The sequence below is a fragment of the Dendrobates tinctorius genome, unplaced genomic scaffold (assembly GCF_039654945.1).
Source record: "Dendrobates tinctorius isolate UK_male_01 unplaced genomic scaffold, ASM3965494v1 ptg000196l, whole genome shotgun sequence".
Lineage (NCBI taxonomy): Eukaryota > Metazoa > Chordata > Amphibia > Anura > Dendrobatidae > Dendrobates > Dendrobates tinctorius.
In genome coordinates, this window is record NW_027361863.1 from 22,199,016 (window position 1) to 22,212,390 (window position 13,375).

At 44.1% G+C, this 13,375-nt stretch overlaps 1 protein-coding gene across 1 annotated transcript in view; it reads left to right on the plus strand.

The window, feature by feature from the left end:
* Positions 1-230: 230 nt before the first annotated feature.
* The window catches only part of LOC141056309 (rap1 GTPase-activating protein 1-like), a 94,144-nt gene continuing 80,999 nt past the window's right edge, over positions 231-13,375 (plus strand). The window contains exons 1-8 of the mRNA XM_073553045.1: positions 231-295; positions 772-885; positions 1,844-1,879; positions 6,458-6,505; positions 9,960-9,995; positions 10,078-10,260; positions 11,582-11,679; positions 12,228-12,306. Coding sequence (XP_073409146.1) covers positions 856-885; positions 1,844-1,879; positions 6,458-6,505; positions 9,960-9,995; positions 10,078-10,260; positions 11,582-11,679; positions 12,228-12,306 — 510 coding nt within the window. The 5' untranslated portion in view covers positions 231-295; positions 772-855. The remainder of the gene's footprint in view (positions 296-771; positions 886-1,843; positions 1,880-6,457; positions 6,506-9,959; positions 9,996-10,077; positions 10,261-11,581; positions 11,680-12,227; positions 12,307-13,375) is intronic.

The following is a 13,375-nucleotide window of genomic DNA, read 5'->3' on the forward strand; positions in this document are numbered from 1 at the left end:
AAGGCCCATAAGAGAGGATCTTGTCTGTCTCTGGCCGGGGGACCTGCACGCTCAATGGGGCACATTGACTGATTGTCTCATTGACATTTTCCTCTTCTTTCAAGTCCTGACTTTGACATTTATTAGACAGGCTGAGTGTCTGGCAGTCAGAACCAGGCAGGTGGTCTCTTTGACTCCAGCAGTCTCTTCGTCTCTTGGACAAGCAGAATCTCTTCATAACTCACAAATCTCACAAGAGAGAGTCATTTTGTAGAGATTCCGGATGTTCTCTCGCAAAAAAAGAGCTTCATATTCGGTACGTATGGAGGGTGAGTAGCTACCGGCTGTCTCTTAGGTCAAGTGCATCAACCGTCTCATTCTCTTTTTGTTAGCGTTAGTCTTGTTCATAATTATGGTTTCTTCTTGGTTATATCTAAATTTTATTCTACTCCTTCATTGACTTTGATCTTCCTCTGTTTTGGCTCAGTGCTTGTCTACAAACTTAAATGAAATGTCTCTTTTGGCACAATTGATTGGTCTGTGATCCCCAAGGGTCTTCTTGACCCAAATTTCTATTTTGGGGGGGAATTTTAATTTTAATTTTTTTTTTCCCTAAATTTTCTTGCAAATGTTTGTATTCCAGATATCAGAGAATGCTTCCATGAGACTTCCGGGAATTCTCTGATTTTGCGCTATCTACCCTCCTTGTTCACCACCGTTACGGTAGAGTGCCGATCGTTTTGGAATTCTGTATTGCAGATATGACTTCTTATGTTTTGTGTTTCGATTTAGGAGTGAAGCCGCTTAATATTTTTCAGAAAGTCTGAAGAAGCTGGCGTGTGCGTTCCAGATAAATCCAACAGACAACTAGAAGAGATGTCTCATCCACCCACCTCACGAAACAAGGTCTGGAGGTCTCTTGTAACTTTATTGACTATGGTTTGTGTAGATCAACGTTTCCCAAACTCCAGTCCTCACGGCCCCCAACAGGTCATGTTTTCAGGATTTCCTTAGTGTTTCACAGGTGATGGAAGTATCATCAAGGCATCAGGAAGAATTCTCTCACATATGTAACACTATGGAAATCCTGAAAACATGACCTGTTGGGGTCTGCAAGGACTGGAGTTTGGGAACCACTGGTGTAGATGGATGTGCTCATTATATTGGAAGGTGGAGATCAGCAGGTCACTTCACCAGCAATGGTTGAAATCACGGTTGGTGTTTGCAGAGTTCCCGAGTACTATGTTAGCCCCAAGTATAACACTAATAGTGACATGTGCCAAACTAGGGCTGGTTCCAAGCGTTACAATAATTAGCCCCTGCATCTGTGCAAATTTTCACCATTTTGTGTACACAGCTCCTATACACAAATGATGTGTCTCCATGGTTACAGATGACAAACAAACTCTGAGTGGTCTGATCCTGCAGCCACACTCCCTTCTGACCCCTGGACACTAACCCACCCAAAGGTGCTTACTGATAAAAGACTGCACAGGGGTTCTTAGTAGTCTGTAACCCTGGACTTGCACTGAGGAGGGGAAACACCCCGAAACATGTGTCTCAAAATTGACATTCTGGTTTGGCTTTTATTCTAAGTCATGTAGCAAGGCGGCTCATGAAAGTGTTGATATTGACGTTTAGGATAGATGCTTCCTATAGGTGGCGCTAGAGTTCAAGTCCATATTAAGTAGCAATGGAGACACATTAGTCTGTATACACAATCTGGCTGGAGACTGTTTGTGAAGCTGCTAATTTTTTGCTTATTATAAATGCATTAAAGCAATGCAAAAATAGTTGGACATACCCTGTCAGAGGTGGTGCTACCATGTTGCAAACAATTTACTTTTTCGGACTTTTTTTGCAGTCCTCCGACTTGTTTGAAATGATTGAGAAAATGCAGGTAAGGAATATTTGCAGCGATGATAAAATCTTGTTCTTTATAAATTTTTCATATAGAACCGGTCACGAAAAAGAAAAATCAACCACTCCTCAGTGCAGCGTCCGATCTGTCCTCATTCACATTAGCTCCATTTCCTCCTTTGAGATTTCATGCAATGGCACCAATGAAGAACAATTAAAGGGGAAACCTAGAATACACTGTAACACTGTGATAATTTATTTAGCCAAACTCCAAATTTATCCACCGTGTTAAAAAGTACTAAGTGTAAGCAACAGAATAAGATCAGTCACCAGCAGCATGCTGATGGTCTCCATGTAAATCCAGTTTCCGTATACTGTATATATTCTATATCTTCGGCAATAATACAGCTATTGTTCGTTAAGGGAGGAGCTAAGTTTATGTAATTACACTTTAAAAACAGGTTGTTTTTTTTTTTTGCTATGAAAAGCCCTTAATTGTTCCCAGCTCGGTGTGACACCAATGTTCTCCCCACAGTGAAATGTCGTTAACTAATTAATGAAAATAAACACAATTATTGAGCGTAGGTGGGATCTATAGAGAAACATTAATTATGAATGTGATGAGAGCACAGGAGTGATAGCAGCAGCCCATCAGGAGAATGTGACCCTGCTCAGAACTATGGAGTGAGTCATATCCATATGAGATTGTTATAAGTGTCCCTTTATCTTTGGAGGGGGGTTGATTAAGATTCAGGCCTCCATTGAAACAATATTTTTTTTTTGCATCCGTTCCCTGATTAGCACTATTCAGAATTTTTTTGACTTTTATGTCCTATTGTATTTTCTCAGAACTTTTCTAACTTTTAAGAATTAGAATTTTGCATGAAGTCAAAAATGGATTTCATCAAATTACAGGGGTTGTCTCAGGATCCTATCATCAGGAGCGCACCACTCCCCTGCCTTCCTGCTTGCCAGGGGGCAATGTGCTCCTGATGATTGACAGTTCTGGTGGTGGCATGGCTGATTCGGTGGTCAAAACTGTGAACTGAAGCTGACCAGATCACAGAGTTGTGCATCCAAACTCTGTAGCACATAGCTTAGAAGCACACGCGCCTTGTCTAGAAAACTGACCACCGCTGATATACTGCAGAGGTGGCCGGCAACTCTGACAACGAGCAATCAAATATCAAAGTAAAAATCCCTCCGTTCTTACAAAAATGGCAACGTTTCGATTCCAACCGTACCTGCACTTTGAATCTTAACCCCTACAGGTTACAGCTACTCAGAGATGGACTCGATTTGACTAAATTCTAAAAAACCCAATTCACTGCTGCAGTAGTTTTAAAACACATTGCATGTTAATGACTGAGCTGAAGAATTCTTATGGGTCACAATTAGGGATGAGAGGACCTGTGGAAGTTCAGGTACCCGACCTGCACTTTTTTCAAAAGTTCAGTTTGGGAACCAGAACTGTACTCGATCTTGAACTATAACTTGAACTCCATTGAAAACAATAGGGACCCAGACTTTGGAACCAAAAAATCTCTCTCCCTCTTTCCCTCCCTCCCTCCTTCTCTCCTCCTCTCCCCCACTACCTCTCTCCCTCTCTCCCTTTGTACCTATCTCCTTCTCTCCCTTTCTCCTTTTCTCATTCTCTCCCTCTCTCTTTCTAACTCTCTCCTCTTCCTCACTCCTTCTCTCCCTCTCTTTTTCTCCTTCTCTCCCACTCTCCCTTTCTACTTTTCTCTTTCTCTACCTCTTTCTTTCTACATCTCTTCTTCTCTCCCTTTCTCCTTTTCTCTTTCTCTCTCGCCTTCTCTTCCTCACTCCTTCTCTCCCACTCTCCCTTTCTCCTTCTCTTCCTCACACCTTCTCTCCCTCCTTCTCACCCTTTCTACTTATCTCCTCTCCCTTTCTCCTTTTCTCTTTCTCTCCCTTTCTACCTCTCTCCTTCTCTTCCTCACACCTTCTCTCCCTCCTTCTCACTCTTTCTACTTATCTCCTCTCCCTTTCTCCTTTTCTCTTTCTCTCCCTTTCTACCTCTCTCCTTCTCTTCCTCACATCTTCTCTCCCTCTCTCCCTTTCTACCTCTCACTCTCTCCCTCACCTTCTCTCCCACTCTCCTTCTCTTCCTCACTCCTCTCCCTCTCTCCTCTTCCTCTCTACCTCTCTCCATCTCTCACTCTCTCCCTCTCCTTCTCTCCCTTTCTATATCTCTCCTCCTCTTCCTCTCTACCCCTCTCCTTCTCACCCTCTCTCCTTCTCTTCCTCTCTCCTTCTCTTCCTCTCTCCTTCTCTCCCTCTCTCCTTCTCTTCCTCTCTCCTTCTCTTCCTCTCTCCTTCTCGCCCTCTCTCCTTCTCGCCCTCTCTCCTTCTCGCCCTCTCTCCTTCTCACCCTCTCTCCTCTCTTTCTCACCCTCTCTCCTCTCTTTCTCACCCTTTCTCCTTCTCTCCTTACCCTCTCTCTCTCCTTCTCTCCCTTTCTACATCTCTCCTTCTCTTCCTCTCTACCTCCTCTCCTTCTCTCTTTATCACCCTTTCTCCTTCTCTTCTTCTCTCCCTATCTTTCTGCAATTAACTTCCACCGGAACTCAGAACATTACAACGGACTTGGGTCGCCCTCACACCCAGGGCTGTGGGGTACTCGGTACCGGGCCCGATGAGCTCCAATGGGAGATGTCACGGCAGCTGTAACCCGGCCCGTGACCCTGGGCGCCCATTGTAAAAGGGGGTTGTTGCAATGTGCTTATAGTGATGAAAGTTTATAAGTGATTCGTGACGCCACCTGTGGTGTTCGGCAATGAAGATGTAAGCCGACGCTGCATGCAGATCCTCTGGGACTGATGGTGTGGTGCAGCAGTGATGTTATAGCCCTCCACAGGCAGGGCTGTAGTCCCAGGGCAGTGTAGGTGAAGTGACACTTAGATGGTGTAGTGTCAGGCTCAGAGGTGGTGGCTGTGCGAGGCGGGATGGCGCAGTGAATAAGTGGAGGACACCAGGGCGTGTAGTTCCAAAGCTTTACTCACAGTCTGTTGTACAAACAGGTGCCCGCCTCTGTGCCGTGTCCTCCGAGTCAGGGACTCAGTCAACCTCCAGGCAAGATGGAATACTCCTTTCCAACACTCCGCCAACATGTGCCTTTCTGAACGCCTCCTCTTATAGCGCCTTTAAATGAAGTACTCACAGTACTGAGTTACACTGGAGTTCCTCTTGTCCGATGTTCCTATGAACTCTACTTGTACGGCAGACAGCTGTAGCCTGCTTCGGGGACTCCTTGCTACTAAGTCCCGGCTCACTTTTAAGTTGCTGTTGTGTCCCCAAGTCTTGTGTGGGAATAAAGTGGTGACAACTTCTATTCCTCCGGTGTCTGCTGCAGGACCATTAGTATCCATACAACCTTGGGGACCGGGCCCCGGCCTTGCACTTGGAACTTCTAGGAAGGGTTCTCTTGTAACCCACGTCCTCTGTTCCCTTTTATTCCTCACGTTCCGTACTAATCTTTCTGTCTATGGAGAATCTGTCTTTCAGTCTATGTTGCTCTCTCTCTTCCTTTCCCGTGCCAGCAGACCCAGGTCACTGGGATCTGCTGCAGCACTTCCATCCATCTATCCCTCTCTCCAGGGATCTTCTTCTCTCCAACTCTCTAACCAACTGACCTCTCATCCTAAACTCTTCCCGCTCCTTCTAATGTAATCTAACTCCTCCCACCTCCCAGCACATTTTGTGTTCCAAGCAGGGAGCCACCAATGGGTGCTTTGCTACACTCCAAGCAGGGAGCCGCCGAAGGTGCTTTGCTACACTACTTTGTGGTGTGGGATGCAGGTGTTGGAGCGTGGTCAGGAGTCTTACCTGGATGGTGGGGCACCACACCTCAGGAGGAGGTGCAGCACCTCTGTGGCGACTGAGCCTCAGGGGCGCCACAGACTTCTGGGGAAGTCCGTCTTTGGCGTTTAGCACCGGACACTAACTGTCTGGTGTGAACAGCGAACTTTGAACTTTGGGTTCGCTCATCTCACAGTCACAATTACTGTTTGGTAATCTATGAAGAGCTGCTGGAACACGAGGGGCCCATATGCCGTTACATAGGAGCCCTATGTCAGTGCCTGACCCTGAGTTATGTCTGCAGGGACTCATTTCAGCACAGCGGTGGTGTCAACACGAGATCTCTAATCGACCAAATTGTGCCAAAATGTCCGAGGTGTTTCACACTTACCAGCCACATATTATTATATCAATGGTTACGATTCACGTTCAGTCTCGCCCCAAAATGCTTCCAAACTGGCCAAAGGATCCAAATTTGCCATCATTGTGTCCAAAAAAATAGGGATAGCCCTGCTAAATTCAAGATTATCACTGTTTTAGATGCCATAAAATACTGATTGCAGGGACCACAAAGTATGAGGAGCATCCTCAGGAACGTCACCGCCTGCCCCGGACTGGTGGTTTATTGGTCACCGGTCATTGGTGATCACTGGAGGTGACTATCCTGGGCCTGAGAATGGCACCAGGGCTGCAGCACTACAATTCATTTTGTAATCTTTGTATTTTTATAGGTAACTGTTTATATGTTGATTTTCCATATGTGCAATTTGTATATAAATATTTTTGATCATCTCAGTGCAGCCGCCTGGAAGATCAGCGCTGCGTCCTCCCCTCTCCTCTGAAGGTCAGTCATCTATCCACGTGTGCATGTTTGGTCCTTAGATAACATTTCCACATTTTATTTCCACGTATCTGTTTTTAGCTTAAAAAAATGCTCTTAAAGGGACAGTACATATGTTTTAGCTGTGTCCAGCCTCAACATGTGGAGGGTAGAGAGTACGAAAGAGGTGAAGCTTATTTTTGAATAATCTCGATTGCAGATCGTGCAGCGGTTTAGATTTATTGCTAATATTATATCATTTATAGTGTTTTTCATTCTTTTTGTCTATTTTGTATTGTTCTCGCACCACTCTGGTAATGCCCCAGTCTGTGAAAAACTGACACCAAGTTGTATGGAGCCTAAATTAGTCCAAAATTACCATATTGATGCAAAAATAATTGCTTATAAATCAGCTCATATTGGTCGACTATCCCATGTGCATTGGGGCAGAGGTGTTTCTAGGCTTCCTGGCACCCGGGGCAAGAATTCGGTTCACCCCCCCCCCCCCAAAGCACACATGCGCTTTGCACATTTAGTGATGAACTGACGAGCTGCTCTTCTTAATGCTCTCAATGTTCAGCGAAAAACTGAGAAGCAAAAGAGAAACTCATTGTCACAGGACCATAAGTATGTAAGTCGCATATGAGTGAAGTGTCCGTGTGATGACACCTGGAACCTGCAGAGCTGAGTCCTGACATTGCAGCTTCTGAATTCTCACCACGAATGCACTGCACACATTTAGGATTCTCCCGTACCGGTGGCAAGAGTACACGGTCATGTCAGCACAGGTATGTGAGTTATATACTTCTGCCCACATTCTGACAAGACGTGCCCGGCCTCGCTCTGTTCATTTTCATTGTCTAGTCAGCATGTGACCGCATGTATGTAAATTACCGGCACGAGAGAATCCTGACAGCGTTCAGTGAGCACTGTGAGAATTCAGAAGTCTGCATCACATAGAATGTCTGCAGACTCAGCACAAACCTGGACAACCCCTCTAATGCTCCTAACAAATAAAAACTTGAGAATAATTATTAATCATCTTTTGCCCATCTCACGTGATCCCCCCCAACAGACCTATCCATTAAAGTAAACGGCTGCCCACTCTCTCCAGTCCCACAAGCTCGCTGCCTTGGGGTAATCCTTCAGATTCTTTGGAGTAAATTCATGGACTTCAGTGCGCTGCTAGACAAATTCACTTATCCAGGTTATGAGAAAGATTAACCGTTTATTTCCCAACGCGTTTCAAAGTGTATACCACTTCTTCATCAGGGGCTGACATCCCGACACAGAGAACTACCAGGCCGGGGGGGCGGCAGAGTGCAGCCGCTGGGGGAAGACACTGCGGACCACTGGCGGCCCGACTGCGCCACCCTGCCGGCTGCGCCCAGGGCACATGCCTCGGCTGTTCCCCCCTGGATACTCTTCTGGCGTGGGGTCTCCTGACTCCCCTTGATAGCAGAGTTGGAGGGATGGATTTTGACATGCCCAATCCTGGTTTGGAGAGCGCGTTATTTCCATGTTCCATTGAACTAAGCATGCATATATAGCCTAATACTATTTAAGGATTTGATGGCCTCTCATCCAGTTCTTAACCATTTTTTTATAATTTTTTCCAGCTTTTAAAATTAGGAAACTTCGCAAATTTGTTTTTACCCCTGTAAAAAAAAAAAAAAGTAAGTGACTACCAATCCCTTTCCTTTCCCAGTTTATTTGCCTGCCTTCAGCTGCATTAATATTAGAACATACTCATTTGGAGTACTGATGATGGCAGTGAAAGGGTCAGCACAACACCTGTGTCTCAATAACTCTGGGGATAGGTTTCTTCAGGAGATTTGTTCTGATAAGCTCCTCACTCAGAGGAGGAGACAGGTGCTGACCCTTTCACTGCCATCATCTGTACTCCAAATGTGTACATACATTTATTAATTAAGTGATTTACAAAATGTCCTAACTTTCCATGCTGGACAAAATTATTAAAAATAGTTGCTCTTTAATTTCTACCCAGACACCGAATGAGACTCCATTTTATCTGCCAATCAAATGCCCCTGGGGTGGGGATATGTGAGCAGTCATTCCCAACCCTCTCTTTTGACTGTTCTTAAAACCCAGCCCTGGAATGGCCTGATAACTCTCTCAGCACTATATGTGCTGGAGCATGCTTTCCGAGCTCGCATCACCAAAGCTACCAACCGCCATGACACATATCTCCCCACAAGGACCTGTCCGGCAGCCATCTTACAGTACATAAAGTTTGATAAAGACTACTTGTTCGAATTCTTCACAAATCACCACCAATGGCCAAGCTCTGGTATAGGCAACTAATGTTTGATGCATGAAGATTCGATTTCTACAATTCTTGTTGGTCTGAAGACTAAAAGGGTTGAGGAGCTTAGGAACCACATCCTCAGTATTCTCATTGATCAATGTTACATGGGTGCAAGTCCTGTCTCCCTGATCTCTAGAAGCGTTTGAGCAACACTCCTCCATCATTTTTGCTGTAGGTGCAGTTGCACATCGGTACATACAGCCATGCTGTGAAGGATAGAAAAGTACTGAGTAAGCGTTTAGTACAACAATGACAAAGATATATTGCTGCAGCAATTCTCCTGTTTTGGAAGTTGGATCCTCACCATTCACACATCGATGACCCATCTTGGAAATGTCCTTGCAAAAATCGAAACCTGAATCCAACAAAAAAGTGGTGGCAAAGCATAAAGTTGGGTGACGGTCCAAGAAAGATCGCCACTACTGGGGGGGTTGGATCACCACCAATTGCACATCAATGACCTATCTTAGAATCGTTCACCAGAGTCTAAACCTGAATCCAATGAAAAAGTGGTGGCAAAGCATAAAGTTGGGTGATGGTCCAAGAAAGATCGCCACTACTGGGGGGTTGGATCACCACCAATTGCACATCAATGACCTATCTTAGAATCGTTCACCAGAGTCTAAACCTGAATCCAATGAAAAAGTGGTGGCAAAGCATAAAGTTGGTTGATGGTCCAAGAAAGATCGCCACTACTGGGGGGTTGGATCACCATCAATTGCACATCAATGACCTATCTTAGAATCGTTCACCAGAGTCTAAACCTGAATCCAATGAAAAAGTGTTGGCAAAGCATAAAGTTGGGTGATGGTCCAAGAAAGATCGCCACTACTGGGGGGTTGGATCACCACCAATTGCACATCAATGACCTATCTTACAATCGTTCACCAGAGTCTAAACCTGAATCCAATGAAAAAGTGGTGGCAAGGTCTAAAGTGACCCAATGGTGCAAGAAAGATGATCACTACAATAGGTCAAAGGTTGGCACAGTAGCTTCAAATGTTGAGTCAGGGTCATTACTTTTCAATGGTTACACCAGTTACTGAAAACAATCATTTACTTTTTTCAATGAACAGGACTTTAGGTTCTCATAAAAAAACATTATTTCATGCATAAACCCTATGATTGATCTGATATCTTTATTTTTAGAGGAGAATTGAGAAAACACATCCCGCAATTCAAGAAGTAAGTTCCCCAAGATTCTCCTAGATCTCCTGTTGTCCTGATTATTTGATCTTACTAAAGCTTTGCCCGACGTTTCTCGTAGGTGTTGAGAAGAGGCCACCCTTTGCCCCTCTTAGTTGTGCCCCCACAAGGTGGGTACTGGATAGAGGGGACTAACCACTCTCTGACCTCCCCTGAATCCGATCTTCCAGCTCCGTATGACAGATTACTCCTCCTACAATCCGACCCTACAGCTCGTTTTTATAGGAAGCACTTCCTGGGAAAGGTATGATAATCTTAATTATAATGAAGGGTGTGGCTTAAAATTTAGCATGGGTAAAATGGGTGCGAGTCTTTCTGATTGGACTGGAATGAGGGGGCCAAAACCCCAAACTTATCCATTCACCATGTCTGGTCGCCTCCATTCACAAGAAGGGTGTTTTCTCTGGCAAATAGTGGGCCTCTGTTACATGTTGGAACCCCTCATCAATATCACTTGTGACTCTACTGATACGACCACTTTTGAAGAGTTTTAAAGAGATCGGCTATCATTGTTACATTTTAGAAAGAGACATGAGTAGCTATGTAGCCAATTTCCCTTGATATATTGAGGTCTTTACAGATCCCCCCAAGGGTCATAGCACATTTTTCCAAATTCAAATTTGCTTAAATTTTTTGAAAAACTTGATTCACCTGGAATCAAACTTGCTGCAAAGCCTAATAGATCACAGACTGAATATGAGTCAACAGTGTGATGCAGCAGCAAAAAAGGCAAATGCAATTCTAGGATGTATTAACAGAAGCATACAGTCTAGATCACGTGAAGTCATTATTTCCCTCTACTCCTCTTTGGTCAGACCTCATCTGGAATACTGTGTCCAGTTTTGGGCGCCACATTTTAAAAAAGACATCAACAAACTGGAGCAAGTTCAGAAAAGAGCAACCAGAATGGTGACCGGTCTGCAAACCCTGTCTTATGAGGAATGGTTGCAGGATTTGGGAATGTTTAGTTTGCAAAGAGAAGACTGAGAGGAGACTTAATAGCGGTCTACAAATATCTAAAGGGCTGTCACATTGTAGAAGGATCAACTTTATACTCATTTGCACAAGGAAAGACTAGAAGCAATGGGATGAAACTGAATGGGAGGAGACACAGATTAGATATTAGAAAAAACTTTTTGACAGTTAGAGTGATCAATGAGTGGAACAAGCTGCCACGAGAAGTGGTGAGTTCTCCTTCAATGGAAGTCTTCAAACAGAGGCTGGACAGACATCTGACTGGGATGATTTAGCGAATCCTGCTTTGAGCAGGGGGTTGGACCAGATGGCCCAGGAGGTCCCTTCCAACTCTACGATTCTATGATTCTATGATTAATTGCCCTGAAAAGTCTAGTGTAACACTCTGAGGTCTCCTAGGACTGAATGCAACCACATTCAAGCCCCTTAATGCAATCACAGCCTTAGTAATGTCAAAGTGATCCCAACACATATGGCTATGAATAGACAGATGGTAGCAGTTATTCCCTGCTCTGCTGTCACACATGTTAAAAAAAATAATAATTTAGAAAGCAAAAAATGAATATATTTTTCTTTGGCCCCATTACTAGGAGCACTACAACTTCTGCGCCCAGGATCCACGTCTCGGAGCCGTCATCCTGTCTGCAAAACTGGAGCAGAAAACCGACAGGTTGCGTCTAATATTGAGGTAAGGCTCGGGGCTAAGGTTCCGTTCACACTGCGTTAGCTTTACATTCTTGTCATTGGTGAAGGAATCTGTAGAGGAAAACTAGAAAAAAAAAACAAGATACGGTAAGTTAGAAAAAAATGTAAAAATGAAATATATTATTACCAAATTTTGAAAAATTTAACAAAAATGTGGAGATCTACTTTGTCCCTCTGCAGGCACCATAGCTACATTACTTTTCCCAACTTCTACATAGCCTTACAGCTGGGGCTCCTGAGCAGCTTACAGTTGTGCATTCATCACGAATACAAGGAGAAAAAGTGACAAAACCATTAACATAATTCCATCCGTCCTCATTTTACTGTAATCTACATATTCATAAGTGACCATCAAACCCAGTCTTGACCCGTGTGGACAAACGCTAAAAAAGAAAGTCAGAAAGTCAATGCTGCAAAAAAATAACATTCGCTCACTTTTTGCTGCTGCCCATAAATAGGTGTGGATTAGTGATAGATTTATTAGACCGTAGCACGGCGGCAATTCTATAAAATCTCTCTCTACTTTTGCAGGACGAAATCTGACACCAAACATCAGCTGGTGAATATCTCCAGCTTCAGTCAGTTCCCGACTGCAGGACAGATGGCGCAGGTACCGTGGATAACCATTGACGACTACAACAATACTATATCCATTTTTTGTGAAGTTAGTGGAAATCTGCATCAAGTTCGTACAACTATAATAAATAAGACTGCACTGCAATTTCTAAGGACAGATACACAGCGTCACAGGGCAGTGAGGGGAGGGTCATAAAGTAAATTTTGAATTTCAGCTTAGGAACAGCAAGCCCCTGACACCTGAACAACACAATTTATCTGCGACATGTTGGCACCTTTTTGGGCATCCAGTGGTAATATCTTGTGAAACTATGCACTTTTTCTCTCAGCACTGTATAACAACTCATCTGGACACTGTATGGCATTATGTGTCTGGACACTGTATGGCATTATATGACTGGACACTGTATGGCATTATATGACTGGACACTGTATGGCATTATATGACTGGACACTGTATGACATTATGTGTCTGGACACTGTATGCCATTATGTATCTGGACACTGTATGCCATTATGTATCTGGACTGGACACTGTATGGAATTATGTGTCTGGAAACTGTATGGAATTATGTGTCTGAACACTGTATGACATTATGTGTCTGGACACTGTATGCCATTATGTATCTTCTGGACTGGACCCTGTATGGCATTATGTGTCTGGAAACTGTCTAGCATTATGTGTCTGGACTATATATGCCACTATGTATCTGGACTGGACACTGTATGGCATTTTGTGTCTGAACACTGTATGGCATTATGTGTCTGGTCACTGTATGGCATTATGTGGAACATTGTATGACATTATGTGTCTGGTCACTGTATGGCATTATGTGTCTGGAATCTGCTGCCCCACTTACACATACCAAAGCTCGCAAAATCAACAGACAGCCCTGGCACACCAGCCTGACCAAAGAACTGAGGTGAGCTTCCAGGGCTGCTGAGCGCAGATGGAAAAGAACCCACTCCAATGAGCACTTCATCGCATTCAAACAGTCCCTCACTACTACTTTCAAGACCACACTCGCCACAGCTAAACAAACCTACTTCTCATTTCTCATATCCTCCCTGTCTCACAACCCTAAACAGTTATACAACACCTT